This window comes from Gracilinanus agilis, chromosome 3 (assembly GCF_016433145.1).
Source record: "Gracilinanus agilis isolate LMUSP501 chromosome 3, AgileGrace, whole genome shotgun sequence".
In the NCBI taxonomy this organism is placed as follows: Eukaryota; Metazoa; Chordata; class Mammalia; order Didelphimorphia; family Didelphidae; genus Gracilinanus; species Gracilinanus agilis.
In genome coordinates this window covers 591305334-591321834 of record NC_058132.1, presented here as the reverse complement: position 1 = coordinate 591321834, position 16501 = coordinate 591305334, and the positions used below count along the sequence as shown (strand labels likewise).

Sequence of the window (16501 nt, the reverse complement as noted above, 5' to 3'; positions counted from 1 at the left end):
CAATGACCCAGGACAATTCTGAGGGATTTATGGTAAAGATGCTACCCACATTCAGAGGAAGGCCTGCAGGAGAGGAAACATATAAGAAAAACAACTGCTTCAACGCATGGGTCGGGGTGGACATGATTGAGGGTGTGGACTCGAAACTACCACACCAATGCAACTACCAACAATTTGGAAATTGGTCTTGATCAAGGACACATGACAAAACTAGTGGAAATGTGCATCGGCCATGGGTGGGGGGGGTGCTGGAGGGGGGGTTGAAGGGGAAAGGTGGAGCATGAATCATGTAACCATGTTAAAAATGAATATTAATAAATGTTAAAAAAAAAAAGAAGTTTCTTAAGAGAAGTTCAGGAAGATTCAGTCAGTCTTTAAACTCACCACGTGGAATTCAAAGAAGATATTTAAATCAGTCTCACCAGGGTCTCAGCATTCTAACACTCTTCCACAAACCAGAAGAGGTCCGTCATCAGACACCTTCTTCAACTGAATACCTCTCACTCACTCAACTCCCTCTTTTTAAAGGGGTCACTTATGTGTCACTTCCTGTGCCTTCCCCTAGCTTGTGTATCCAATCACAATAGATATTTCTCATAGGACACCTAGGAGGCAGTCAGTCAATTCTGATTCATCACTCACTCTAGCACACTTGGGTTAGAACCTCCTAGAATTTGGAGGTGCTCTCACCTTTGGTGATTAAATCTAAAGATGGGCAGTGTAGACTTAATCTAATTATCATACCTCTAAAATTTCTCTCGTATTATTTGTTCATATTTTACATTTGCTTATATTTGTTCAATTGTCTTCTTCAATAAATAGTAAACCCTTAGGAGTAAGGACTGTTTCATTTTGTCCCAGCTCCTAGAAGAGGGCCTACATGTGGTATGCACTTAGCAAATGCTTGCATAAGGATTAGGAAAGAAATTATGGTTAAATAGTCCCAAGTTTTCAAGTACCTTAATTTTCACTAACATTCTAAAATGTCTTTCTCATAACCTTCCCTATTCAGAAATCTTCAGTGGTTCTTCACAATCACTCAATCAATCCACAAGCATTATTGAGTACTTACTGTGTGCTGGAGACAGTATGCGGAATTAGTGGATAGAGAGTTGGCATCAAAACCAGGAATATCTGGGTGTAACAACACATACTGGCTGTGCAACTTGTAATAAGTGAATAAAGTAGCTAATAATATGGAGCTAGTGGTAAAAGAGAGTCACCAGGGGCCTGGGAGCTAGTAACAAGACCAGCAGAAGATTTGGGGCTGTCAGTGTTGAGCAGCATGAGCTGTGATGCCCAGTCCATCCCCACTGCAGCTGTAGGCACCTTTAAGGAGATGAGTGAGCAGCCCCTCCAGGTTGGAGTAACTGCCTTCCTACTGGGTAAGAGCAGAACCCAACAGGAAGTGAAGCTCAACTTCCTGGATACAATGGAGGCTTTGGTTTCTCTCCCCTGTAGACTCAAGTAATTGATATTCTCTCCTCTCCTCAGTCCCTTAGCCTAGGTGATGATATAAGAATTACAAGAATTTTCAGATTCAGGCTAAGGGGTTTATTTCAACAGGAAAGGGGAAGCTGAGGAAAGAGGGTTTAGAGTCTTGAGAAGCTGTTGCTAGGGGCGACTGGCAGGTGTTGGCAATGGACCTAGAAGGTAAAGTCAGGCTGAGGGAACCAGCCCTCAGCCAGAGATAATCCGATACTGGTGTTGTTTGATCTACCAGCTAAAGAGATGTAGTTGTTAAGTTGATTTAGGGGTGTCCCTATTCCTAGGCTTCTCTAAACTAAATTCCTGCCTACATTCCACCTCCCTCAACCCCCCGGGGTCCCCAAAGGGAAGTCGAGGGGTAGCTGGGTGTCTGGGTGAGGTCAAGGAAATCAGAACCCCCAGTTTGGGTTTGCAGGGGTTTTATAGTTCCATCTCAACTGCCAGCTCCTGAGACTGGCACCTGCTGGACCAGAGTTCCATTCTGCCAACTGACAGGATTGCCTAGGGTAATATTGCAAATGCAAGAAATCTTGCATAAATCAATCCTGCATTACAGACTACCCATAATTTACTTAACATCTCAGTGATCTAGGCAACTCTCTTAAGATTATAGGTTGCAGATAAGGGACCGTCCTTTTCTAAGGAAGTTTCTTATACCAGTGAGATCAGTTCTAGTTCCTATCCTTGTTCTACTGTGTGCTTATACTGCTAAGTGCTTGAGACAGGAAGGGGAAGTGGAAACAGCCCCTGCCATCAAGGAGTTTCTAACTTAATAAGGGAGATAACATATATAAAGTGATGTACAAGATCAATAAAGAGTATATAGATGGGGGAACTCTAGAGGGAATGGCACTAATATCTGGCAGGTCCAAAAAAGACCTCATCACAGAAGTAGGTCTTAAAGGAAGGAGATGATTCAGGGCCAAATGCAGGAGATGGAATGTTGTGTGTGAGGGAATGAAAGGAGACCAGTCTAGCTAGATGGAGGGGGTGGAGGTGGGGGTGAATACATTGTAAGAAGGTTAAAAACTAGGCAGGGGCTGGCTTTAAATGTCATTGGATTTTCTAGTTGATCCTGGTGGTAAAAGAAAGCCATTGGAGTTTATTGAGTAGACAAGTGAGTCAGTCCTACCTGTGCTTTAGTAAAACCAACCCATTATTAACCTGGCTCGATCCTATCCATTTTCAAGACTCAGATCACATTCAACCTCCTTTGAGATTGCTTTTGAGAACCCTGAGACCTAAAGAATTACTTATTGCCTGTTGCCTTATATTATCATCTTTTCATGTCTAATCATGTCCCAGCTAGAGTGCTAGCCCTTGTAACAGATAGTGTCATGTCTTTTAAATCTTCCCAGACAATCTAGAGTGATGATTGCATATAATGGACACTCAGTAAATAGTTGCTTGAGGTTTTATTTGGTATTATTTAGTATATGATTATTTTTGGCTGTTAAAAAAAGGTAGAACCTCACTTATTTTACCTGCTTTGGCTTTATTATTAACCCACCTTTAGGAAGGGAACAGATGAGATTTTTTTAAGTCTATGATACTGTGAATAACTGCAAAGAAGGTCTACTCAGCTCTTCTAGCCTATGACATTAATGGATGTACAAGTGCTCCAAAAGGTAGAGAAGGTTAGATAAATGGAAGCTATTTTTATCCTTGATTATTGGCTCACTCATTTATTCCAGGATCCTTCAGCCCTGGCTTTCCTACAGCAAACAATACTATAGTCCTGACTAGTAATATTATCTGTCATTTGCATAGCACTTAAATGTTTACAAAGTACTTTCCAACATATCATTTAATTCTCACAACAGTCCTGTGAAATTAATACTACAGGTGTTTCCCAATGTACGGCTAAGGTTCACAGAGATGATATGGCTTACCCAGGGCCGCCCAGCTGGGAAGTGATAGAGCCAGAATTCAGGTCTCAGACTCTCCTGACTCCCAATCCAAAACTGTCTGCACTATGCTGTGGGATTTACTTAGAGCTTTTTTATATCCATATGTATTATTCATTACAAATCCTATTAAATTGTCCTATTTGTTTTAATAGGTACAAAATAAAAGGTATGATGCTATTTTAAAGCGCCTACATTGTCAGGTGAACAAGCTTCAGGCAAACAGAAGACAATGGCAATGGAATATTCAACAGATGGAAAAAACTGCAGAGGAACTAAGAAGATGCATAGGAATGAGAAAATAAAGCAGTTCTCTAAATAAATTAAGAGTATGGTTGATAAAGTATGTCATCCATGGCACACAGTAAAATAATTTGGGAACTACCCCTTTGGATCTGTGACTAGTAGGGTCTATTTTCAAAGAGATTTACATAGTAAATAAGTTTCCTTCCTTTTATAAAAACAAGCACTTAGTTGTTCATTAAGGCACTATAGTCAAGAATAGGTATGTGGTCAAAGAGACTTAAATTTGGGGTATGTAGTTGGGGGCTGTATTGATTTTTGCAGATGAGTTGTTGAAAAGAAGCCCTATCTACAGTTGGATTATATGGATGAACTGACTAGAAAAGTACTTATTCAGAATCAACCAGTTAAATGTTGAACTGTTTGAAAATTGAGTGTTTAATTCTGCTCTTCTCTTTGGTGTTTCATTTAGCACCAACAAACTGTAAAGCATTTAGCAAGAAAATAATATTTCTGACTTTGTAATCATTTTAATTTTAATGTATTTTTAAAAATCTAATTGAAAGAAAATGAATATTTCAAACTGAATGTTAAAACTTACTTTCTAGACATTCATCTTAGTAGTAGTCCATGACAAAGATATTTGCATTAATTTTGTTGTTACAGGTTCAAAAAAAAGGTTACTTTTCTATTTTGTCCAGTAGGTGGCAATTCAATACCATTTTAATCATTTTCTTTCTTTGTTGTTATAGAATAGAAATTGAAGTATTAGAGTTATGGTAAAAATAAAAAGCATCAATAAAACAACTGTGTTTTTCAGTATATATCTTCTACCAATTTGTTTTAAAATAGCATATTTTTATTCCACTATTGCAACAAAAATCAGTTTTTAATGTCAAGCTAAACAAACACTGTATTCTTTTTTTAGTAATACTTTCCCCCATTTACATATAGAAACAATTTTAACATTTGTTTTCTCACATTTTGAGTTCCAGATTCTCTCCCTCTCTCTCTCCCTCCCCTCTGCACTCTCTGAGAAAGTAAGCAATTTGGTATAGGTTGAACATTTGCTATTATGCAGTACATAGTTCCTATTTGTCAAAACATACTGTATTCTTAAAAGGATAAAACCAATTTGTTTGGATTAACCCATTTTCCTCTGTTACAGAAAGGCAAATAAATATCATAGTAGTATAAGATGAATTTTGACTGACCACTTTGGAATGAATGAAAAGGTATTTATTATATGCTGACTCTGTGCCAGGCACAATTGTGAGCACTGGGGACACAAATTTACAAGTTTACATTCTAGTGAGGAGAGACAATATATTTAAGGGAAGTGGTAGTTATGGACAGATGAGCAGAAAATATATCCCTCCTCTACTATTTGTACTCTTTCATCTCTTAGTTCAGATATATTTTAGCCTTTACATATAAAACCACTATTTGAAAATTTCTTTTAAAATACATAATTTGTGAGACTTCTTGATTTAAAAGGGAAGATGTGGTAGATATCCATCTCCTTCATTATATGTAACTTTCATTGTGCCTGAGAGCTAATGAGATCATTTAAGACCAAATATTTCTGTCCTAATCCTGTGATTAAGTTGCTTTGGCCCATTTCCCAGAGAATGAAATGTAGGGGAAAAGAACAGGAGAGATGGGCTAGGTTAAGGAGAAAGAGTTGAGCTCCTTGCTAAAAAGAATCTGAGTTGTAGGACAAATGAAGGAGATGTGAGACAGTCAAGAAAAGAGCAAAGGAGAAAAAGAAAGCCAAAGACACCATAATGTAAAAAAAAATTAAGGAAGCCCAAGTAACAGAAGAATAGACAGCAGGTAGAGACAAATGGCTTTCTCTGTTTAAGTTTGCATTACCAGCTTTACCTCCTTCTAGTTTTTATTGCATTTTCAGTAGATGCCACAAATTATTTCATATTTGTCTGCTTAAATCCAATGTTTAGATTTTCCCCAGGCATGAAAAACTGAACACAGATAGAAATATTGTGCTATATCTAACTTTGGATTTTTAATAAAAAACTTTCTATTCATTATATAATTATTCCTAAACATGTTAAATATTAAATTTTAATGTTTATGTAGCAATTTGAAGTCAAGACATGGAAGACAAAATATAAATGTATGTATGTATATATGTATATGCTCACTCTCTATATATATTATATATATCCCCAAATAAAATTTTCTTACTGAACTTCAAATGTTATCAACATGGTTTTATTTCCCTAAAGAGAAACTAAATTCTCCATACTAAAATATAAAGAGGAAGCATGATGTAGTGGGAAGAGCACTGGACCCTGAGTCAGGAGAACTGACATGGATTCCTGGCTTTGACATTTACTTATCTAGGTGACCATCAATAAATCTGAGCCTCAGTTTCTTCATCTTTAAAATGGAATTAACATAGTATACACTAGCTATCTCACAGTATTGTTACAAGAAAAGAGCTTTGAAAAATCTCAAAAGGCTATATACATGCATTATCAATTGTCCCTCCCAGGATTTAAGCCCTTATGTGGTCCAGTTTCCAGGAAAAATCTTCCCTACTTCATGCCTCATTATGGAGGTGACTCCATAATGACTTCAAAGGCCAGCTCCAAGAAGTCTTTCTGAACTGGAAAGTTTCCATAAGGGTCCAGTAATGTGTGGTATGTGTGTGTGACCTGAGGGTTGTCCCAGCCAACTTCAGATAGACTGAGCATCAGATTCGCAACAGGATAAATTTTCCAGTCACAACAATTCTCAAAAAACCGTCTTTAAAGATATAGGGATTGTGGCTTATTTTAGGGAAGAGCATGCCCACAGCAGTAAGACTCAAGAAGCATGTGCATTAGCCTTTGGTTTTCTTGGTACAAGGTGGCAGAGCCCTCTCCCATCCCATAGCTTTCTCCCTTATTCACTGCTTAGTACCAACAAGAGAGCTCCCACCTCCAAGTGTCTCAGTGAGGCAATTACTCCAGTTTACTATTTCCTTGTTAGAGGGAACCGCCTCCTGCGCTTCTAGACTTGGAAAATCCCTAACCCTTAAAACTTTATCCAACTTCCTCCTCTGAATTTGGCAGTGCCAAAGGTCCTTAACTACTGGTTTGTGGTTCATTAGGAGGAAAAGTGTTAATTTGCTTTCTTAGTATTTTTAATTATCTCTGACTTTTGTATTTATCTAATCCACCCCCAAATCTGTCCTATTTTTATTTGTAAGAGAATAGGTTCCCTTAAAGCAGTCTAAACTACAAGTATCTGTATCCTTTTTCTTTCACAATCAAAAGAAAAAAAAGACACCTCCCATCCTAAAACTTGGTGACTATCTTTTTTCCTATTAGGTAAAGGTTACTCAGGTTTATACTTCTATATGGACCTTCCTCCTTTGAAGCTTAATGCTTACATGTAAGATACTCTGAACCAAGAGCTAAAATATCCTTTCATCAGCCTAGTAGCTGCCAACAATTGCACTTTTCCCTTTTTTTCTGAAATTTGCTTCAGGACTGAGACTTCTCAAAGCAAATACTTTTTTGCTTTCTGAGTATTTTAACACAAAGGAGGGGGGATATCCACATATTTAAAGCACGCATAGGGCAATTTCCTTACAGTTTACAAAAAAACCCATGAAAAAGTTACAGGTATCCCTAATCAGTGTCCATGCTAAGCAGCAATGCTGTATTATTATTCACGGGAGAAATACCTCTAGTGCCTTAGAGGCCAGTTGGGCAAAGAGCTTTAAAATTTGTGATGTTATTTACATACTATTTCCCATTATTAATTACTTATTTCTGAACATTGGGATTCACTTGTTTTAATGGTAGACAGGATCTTTTCCTCATTATTTATCTAACAGCTTTCTTTAAATATTAATTCTGGGGAAAGCTAAGTGGCTCAGTGGATAGAGTGCCAGGCATAGAGATGGGGGTCCTGGGTTCAGGTATGACCTCAGATACTTCCTCTAGCTCTGGACAAATCATTTAATCCCAATTGCCTAGATCAGTGATGGCAAACCTATGACATGCATGTGCCATTTTCGATGACATGCGGCCACATACAGATAAGTATGGGGCTGCATGCTGAGGATGAAACATTTGCCATAGTGTAGTGCAGACATTCTGTGCACTGTAGATGTCAATTCTACCTATATTCATTTAACTATTTTGGTTTATTAAATACAGTTATATATTGCAACTATACATTTTTGTTATTTAAACTATAAATGTCACAAAATTATGAGGTTTTTTTTTTCTCAAAGTGACACACCACCCGAGTTATGCTCAGTTTGGGGCAAATTTTGACACACCAAGCTCAAAAGGTTGCCCATCGCTGACCTAGACCTACCACTCTTCTGCCTTTAACATTGATACTTGGCACCAATTCTAAAACAGAAAGTGAGGGTTTAAAAAAATACTCATTCAGATCTTTGTTCTATCAAGTCAGTAGCTTAACTAAACAGAGACCACCAATTCAGGGATGATTGTCCCATAAATAGCAAGTTTCTCCATCAAACTATAATCATTTTGGTCTTTTTCATTTGACTATTAAAATATTTAACTATAACTTTTAAAGCAAGTAATTGATCATGAAAATATGTAGTGAATGCAAAAATACCTATGGCAATTATAATAATTTTATACAAAAATGTCACTAACCTGAGTCAATGACCAAAAACAAAGAGACTGTTAAAATTATATCTTGTCCTGGTCCTCCTGACAACAATTCCCTTCCAGTCCTTTTCTAGTCAGTATAGTAAGTTAGGTTATAAGACGTGAATATAAAATAACAATAGCAGGTCGTAAAATTTAAAGGGGAACCTAGAAGTCACATTCCCAGACTGTCCCAAAAAACCACAGGAGCATAATTTGCCAACTATATATTGCGTTAACCAAAAGTCACATCCTGAGACTGGGTGCTAAGTCAAGGGATGCCATGTAGACTTTTCTGTTAGGGCGTTTTGGCTCTAGGATACATAAACTTCAGATAAATGCCCCATGTTGCTGATAACTTTGAGATCATGTAGAAATATTAACTTTAAAGATTTGCTAATAATTTTGAGATGATCTGGATATGTTAATGAACTAACTCCAAGGTGGCATGGGTAAGAGTTAGTCTACCCCCAACCCAAACCCTATAAAAATGAGACCCCAAGTTCCTTCTCCCCCTGAATTCTCTTCCACCTCCATCTGGGTCTATACTGCCAAGTGCTCCCAATTCTAATCTATGGTTACATGAGTTTCTCTCTGTGACCCACCCCCCCCACCAATTTCTTCTCTATGCTATCTACCTTCCTCCACCAGGACTCCATCCCTGTCCTCAAGCATCTGCCTCTGAATCCCACCCCTCCTATCTTTGTGCCATTTGTTTTTCTGTATTTTCCCCTCTACTCTCTGTGCCTCATTAGAGTGTGATTGAAGCCTTACTCCCTGCTGCCACTGTGGTCTTTCCTGGAAAGTACCAAAAGAACTAAATGCCTCATTTCATAATTCCATAAGTTAATGAGCAATTCAGAGACCAAAATAGCATAAAAGTGCCTTAGTCAGCAAACACTTGACTTACTTGCCAAGGGAGATGACAGCCAAAGTTATAATATAAACTCATTTCTAAAATTTTACAAAGAAGGCTGATGTATGATAATATGTAGCACTCCTTTGTAACAAAAGCAATTAAGGGCAAAACCATGCTAAAGAATATTTGGGAAGAGATTTCCATTTCCATTATTTTATTTATTACATATAGTTTTCCTGGAACTACCTATTTCACTTTTCATCGATTCATAAAAATGTGCCTATGCATTTCTATATTTTTTATATTTTCTGATGGTAAAATAATATTTAATTATGTTCACATTCCACAACCAATTTAACTATTTTCCAGACAATGGGCATCTATATTGTATTATTATATACAATATAAATTTTTTTAATCATTCTCTTCCTTGGGTATATGCTTAGTAGTGTAATTTTTAAGTGAAAAAAATGAGCATCTTAATGACTTGCTTAATAAAATTCCAAAGAATATTTGGACATGCTCATAGGACTCATAACATTATGGTAGTGCACCTACCTTTCCACAACCCCTCCAGTTTTGATTGTTCATTCTTTTGTTATCTTTTCTAGTTTGCTGGGAATGGGGTGAAAATTCATAATTTTCAATTGCTCTTTAGTGAATTGTTTGATCAAATCCTTTGGACTCATATTTGGGAATGGCTGAAATTTCAATATCAAACTTGGCTCCAGAAAAGAGACTATGAAAGTATCTCCTTACCTTCTTTGCAAATGTGAGGAATTATTCATTTGAAGCACTATAGATAGAATTTTTGATACTTTAGTTTTGTTGAACTTTTTTTTACTCTTCTTTTAATATATGGTTTGGAGTTTAGGAGAGATACATTGGTAAATCTAAATTATATAAAATAAAAAATTATTTTTTAAATATTTACAAATATTTTTCCATTTTTTCTTTAGTTATCCTATTTTCATCCTTAAGTGCCCTCATTTCTGTTACTTGTTTATTAATCTTAGATATAAGATCCTCATGAGATATTTAATCCAATTATTTTCTTCAGTTGAACACTTCCTTTCTTATCTTAATTCTATACAATTCTGTGCAAAAAGGTATCAATTCTGAATGGTAAAATTATTTTAATTCTTGTAATTCCCTCTTTCTCTTGTTTGGTTAAGAATTCAGACTGCTAGACATAGCTGTGGACAGTACCTGATCTGATTCTTTTATTGGTGGTATGACCTTTAATAGTCAAGGCACAAAGGCATTTTGAGCTTATTATACTATACGATAAGGAATGTTGGTTTAAATCTAATTTCTGTCAAATTACTTTGTAGTTTTCCCAAGAGTTCTTGTCAAATAGGAAGTCCTTTCCTAGATAATTTATATTTTCAGGTTTATCATATGCCAGGTTATTGAGTTCAATTATTCCTAATTCTTCCTTGTCTAATCTGTTCCATTGACTTTTCTGTTTTTTCAACCTGCATCAAATATTTTGATGATTGCTGTTTCATAATAATTGTTTGAAGGGTGGAAATGCTCTTCCAGAGAACTTTCTGGAAAAAATCTATAACCATTCAAAATAGTTTGATTTAGCCATCTATAGAAGAAAGATCAAATGAAAGAAGAATGTGTGTTGTTTAGAATAACATTCATTGACTTAGGTAACCATTAGAACTTGTCCATCAAGATATCTGTGTGTCTCTATGTATATACAATTGTACAAAGAGACACACATAAATGCACACACACATATGTATAGCATATACATATATCTATATCTCTTGATCTATATATAACAAGTACAAAGGGACAAGGAATCAATCTCCGAATAAAAATGGGAAAACAAAAAGAGCCAGATTGCCTTCACAAAAATTTTAATTACTTCAAGCATTTTTTAGAAACAATTGTCCATCCTTTTCATATCAATGTGTTGCCATTTTTGTTGTAAAATTTTTTATACACAATCATTTCCAAGGAATTTCAAATAAATATCTCTCAGAGGGAAATGGAGAAGTACACACATAGTATGTATAAAGAGGTTGTAACTTATAATTAATGGGAAACTTCAAAGAGCCAAAGTAAAAGATTTCATCAAGGAAATGTATGCTAGGAAGAGAAGATAGATCAGACATATGGCAAGGGCAATGGATGACAAGTAGACCACTAAGTGTTCCACTGGCATCCTTGGGATGTCTGCAAAAAACAACTGAAGCTTTCATTGAAGACGGTGGATTTTCTGTGATAAACTCATGGGAAAACACAGACAGTTTTCACACAGGATGATTAGGCATGAAGAAATGCTATTTGTATTACTGGAAGGAACACTCAGACTGATGAGATTACAGATGCATTTGAGTATTTTGAGCTTTTATATATGCTCAAATGCCTTGGACATCATTATGTTACACAGTGCCAGGCACTGTGCTAAATGCTTTATGAATATCTTATTTAATCGATAAACCTGTGAGGTAGATGGTATTATTATCCCCATCTTACAATTATGGAAACTGATACAGATAGAGATTAAGTGATGAACCCAACATTAAACAGTAAGTGGTTGAAGCTGAATTTGAGCTCAGGAAGTCTTTCTGACTCTAGACCCAACTCTAGCCATTGGATCTTCCAGCTGCCTTGGATATAAATATTTACAATAAAATAAATATTACAATAGGAAAGGCCCAGCTTTTGGGTGAAATTTCAAAATATTGGTATAGAATATATTTCCAAAATATAGTAACCTCTAACATTAGATTTTATATATAATGTTATATAAATTTATATTTATTATAACTATCTGCATATATCTTACTAAAGAATAATATTAAGAAATTTTAGTTTTTACAAATAGTTGTACTATCTTAAGAGCTGGGTATTAATATTAGTAACAGGTGAAAATTTAAGACCACCTCTAATGATAGTCCTGATAACAATATAACTTGCCCTTTCTGCGTTTTGTAGGACTTGAAGTGCATTTTGTGGAAAAAACTAAAGGACTTCCCTTTCTCCTTGCCCCATTCTTTCCAAATTTGAGAGCTTTTTTGGAAAATGGGAACAAACCAGATTAACCTAAAAATGACTAAAAACTGAACTTTTCTTCAGGGCTAATGCTAAATTTCCAGAGAAGCCACTGTGAGGAAATATGAAAAAATATTCCAGTACAAAACACACTTAGGCACAGGCTTTATGGCTTGAAATCACCAGACTGGAACACATTTGAGTCTGTTTTTTTCAGTCATCTTCACAGCCAAATTGGATTGGGTCATAGTTAATAAAGTCAAGTCACCACTAATGGTGAAAAGATGGTTTAAATTTCCTTCTGCCAGATCACCACTTTTTGTGGAAGATGTGGTCCAGTGGACAGAATTCTTGAACTGGGAGGAGAGACCTCTATTTGAATCTTATCTCCACAGGGTTGTCTGGGGTAATCCAATGAGTCTTGGGCTTCATCTGTAAAATGGAGCTAATACATTCACTGATCACTTTGCAGGGTAATTTTGAGGCTCAATGAAAGAATAGATATGACCCTGCCAGTGTGACCATTAACTAGTGCCTTGACTTTTCAGGCACTCCACCCTAGCATCAGGCACTCCATCTAGCGCTGGAAGGACGAATCAAGCTTTCTGGTTCCCAAAAAGCTGGCAATATGTCTCTCTTGCTCTACCTCTTACAAATATGGTACTGCCATTTGCTTTCATGGAAAGGATATGGTCTATAGAGATTGATCTAATATCAAAATAGCTGTTAGCCCTCCATCCCACCAAAAGAAAAGAAAAAAAAACAGGGTCTCTTTTGTTTCACTGAGTCTTAGTCACCCAGGCTGGGCAAAATGGAATGCAAAATTATGCACAGATATTAACTAAGCATTTACACTTTCTTTAGTCATAAAGAAGTGCAGGTATGATTGACAGACAGGTGGAATAATGGATAGAGATCTGGCCTCAGGTTAAGGAAAACATGGATTCAAGTCAGGAAAATCTATGACACATACGGGGCAAGTCACTTAAAATCTCAGCACCCCAAGCAACTCTTTAAAATTGTATGATTGCAGATCTGAATTGGTAAAGAGAGTTCTGCATCAGCAGCTCCAATCCCAATGAATTCACAATCTCTAAAGAGGGCAAAAGAAAAAAAAGATGAATTGCAAAGTAGATTTGGCTAAAGCTTCTTCCATTTTCTCTGCCTTCCTCCCTCTAGGAATTTTAGGAAGGTCACAGTTCTTCCTTCTCACATTCACTCATCGGACACACAAAAGGCTTCACACTTACCTTCGGGAAGGTCAAAGTGAGTTTTTGAGGGACTCAGAAGCTCAGTTTGGCCAAAATGTTCATAGAACAGGAATAGAGACTCTTCAGGTAAATCCTAACAGAGAAAGAGGCTCCTTGGTTGCTCATGTCTGCTTTCCTCTAGCTCTGCTTCCATCATGGCATAGTGAATGGAACAATGGACTTGGAATCAGGAAGATCCAAGTTAAAATGCTTCCTTAAATACTTACTAGTTTGGTCCCCCTGGATTATCCACTTAACCTCTATGAACCTTAGCTCCTTCATCATTCAAATGAAGCTTGATGACTACTAAGATTCCTTCCAGCTTTAAATCTATGATCGAATGACACCTTGCCTCCTAACTCGAAGGGCTCTAAAATGGACATTAGGAGCAGAATAGACTCCCTGTCTCAGTTGCCAATTTGTTCTCTTTCCTCTGTTCTTAAAAAAATGGGGTCCACCTGTCTCTGCTGCTGTGTCTGGATCATACCTCCCCCAGAGCTCTTCTCTCATTTTTTAAAAGTATTTCAGCTTCATGTGAACACCCACCTTGAAATGCTTTGGGAGTGGTAGCACCTGGAAGCATCCATGATCCCTAGTTGGATCTTAATATAACCTCTACCACATAAATTTAATTTATTACTGTGGACTCACTTTTGGCTTGACTGACCTTGCCTATTCTGAACTCCCAACCCCATCTGACTTAAGGAACAAGAAACTTCATCCCAGGTTTAAAGTCAAGTTTATTACAAATATGAAATCATAATTTACTTCCAAATTTAATCCATCATTTTAATGGCTCATAAACCAAAAATGGAGCTGAGCTGAGTTTAGTTGAAATGTAATGAGTTTTATGGTGAAAAGCAGCACCCAGATGAATGGAGAGCATAGCACAACTGTCAGAAGAGGAAAAAAATTGGCCAAAAACTGATTGAAATTGTGATGCCCACAAAGGTTTTGTTGTGACCTTTTAGGTTCAAGCAGGAGATTACTGTTAAAGACCTCAACCCTCGTGCAATACTGCACAGTAATTTATTGGTTACAGAATCAATCCCTTTTATCTTCCCTGAAGGAATGAAAAGACTGTATTGACCCTTTGGAGATTTAAAGCTATCGTGCATGAGGTCAAAGGGTTCAGAAGAATTTGAAAGCCCACCTTAGAGGCTGGGAGTTTGCTTATATTTGATCCCTCCTGAATCGATATTCATGGAACACAAATACCCACACACATTAGGGACTTCTAACATTTTCAGTGTCATAAATATTTTATTTTTCATTAGCTAAGCTAATGATTGCCAAAGCTAATGATCAGAAGCGAAAACTGAAGTTATGTGCCTATCAAAATAACCTATGTTACAAGCATTTGTTTGTTTTAATTTATCATGTATTCCTCAAGGAAGAAAGCTTTTTTTTCTTTACTGAAATACATTTGCAGTGCAAGGTATTGAGTTTTGCCATGTGTTTCCTATATCACAGATATCTCCTTAAAAGGTTGTCTACTGAATATTGCTAAACAATATTGGGCACTGGGAGTAGATGGGAATAAGAGGATTGGAAGAATTAAAGAAACCATTAGTAAAATTATTCACCATACAATAGAATGGATGCTCCAAAATGAACTTTTCTTTGTACTAGTTTTCATTTTAGTAATGAATCTGAAGACTAAATCTTAGAAATATAAAAATAGCAGATGATTTGGTAATGACAGAGTTGCTGTTTATATACTTCAGTGAAGATAGACCCAAAGTAATGAGTCTTCTGCCTCTTAATTAATGAGATAATGTACTCCACAGCCAAAATCAGAGTTCATATGATAAATAGTTTTAATAGATTCCTTACCCCAAAAAGCTCTCTGACAGAGAGATTATGCTGAAATGGGAACAAAGAGTAAAAATTACAGGCATTTTGCCAATATTTCCGAAACACATAGTGTGTGGTCGTTTTGAGGAAGAAGCACAAAGCCAGTTTGGGCTTAATTTTAAAATATTTCCTGAACTGAATGTTTGAGTCAAGAAATATAATCCACCTCCTCATTTGTTAATACCATATTTACTTCTTCTTTTATGACATTATTTCAATAAGTATAGATTTTGACATCATTCCTACTGCCGAAGTGGCTAACAGAGTCACTGTCTACAAGAGGTGAATGCTTTCCAAGCACATGTATTCTGAGATCCAAGATATTTTGAGGCTTTCTCCATGCCCCACCCATCTCATAATATTTGTGTTCAAGGCAGACAGCAAAGCAGTGAGTAAACGATTTGCTTGGGTTACTCTGTCTTCAGCATCCCACTGCTTCGTGACTCATGCAACAGCCCTACCTGATGTCAGTACATCTTCCTAACTGAAAAGACCCCAAGAGTCTTGCCTTCAGCTTTTTCAAAGTCACGGACATTTCCCTGCCACAAAAAATCTGTACTTTCTAGAAAATGAATTCTTTTCTCAGATCAGTTCCCAATACCACCGATCTTTTCCTGACTTCCCTGAAAGTTCCTTTGAAGGATGGATCAGGCATAGTCAAGAAAACCCCCCAAAGGGGTGGAACAACAAGATCTTCGGAAGGTCTTGGTCATAGACCTCCTGAGATGATAATTTGAGTATCATTCCAGTTTCTGATTGGTCTTGAATTGAAGTACATTCCAAGAAAATGTAATCTATTTCTAAGCTGTCCCTAGTAAGCAATCTTCACTGCTTCACATTGAGGTTACTCATTTTCTAAATCTTTCTCCCTCAATTATGATTATCAAAAATTCACTTTTTTTCTTTCTTTCCACTTTATCAAATTTGTTAGCCTCCTCCTTTCTACCATTCAGCCCTTTTCTCTCTATTTATTCATTTCTGGAATCTGCACCAATTGTGTTGTCTTCCCTATCAAATTCATATTTTTTTGTTGTCACCTTTCAAATTGTACAACTCTTTACTAAATACTGTATTCCTACCTGTATGATTTTCTAAGTCATTGAGACTCCTTTTGGGGGCCTCAGTTTCTTCTTGTGTAAAATAAGGGGTTTGACCTTCAAGGTTCCTTCTAGTTCCAAAATCTCTCTCTCTCTCTCTCTCTCTCTCTCTCTCTCTCTCTCTCTCTATATATATATATAT

The 16501-nt window shown here is 36.6% G+C and overlaps 1 protein-coding gene across 1 annotated transcript in view; it reads left to right on the top strand.

The window, feature by feature from the left end:
* Positions 1 to 3700, top strand: part of CCDC122 (coiled-coil domain containing 122) — a 38927-nt gene extending 35227 nt beyond the window's left edge. Inside the window, exon 6 of the mRNA XM_044669388.1 lies at positions 3551 to 3700. Coding sequence (XP_044525323.1) covers positions 3551 to 3700 — 150 coding nt within the window. The remainder of the gene's footprint in view (positions 1 to 3550) is intronic.
* Positions 3701 to 16501: the final 12801 nt, after the last annotated feature.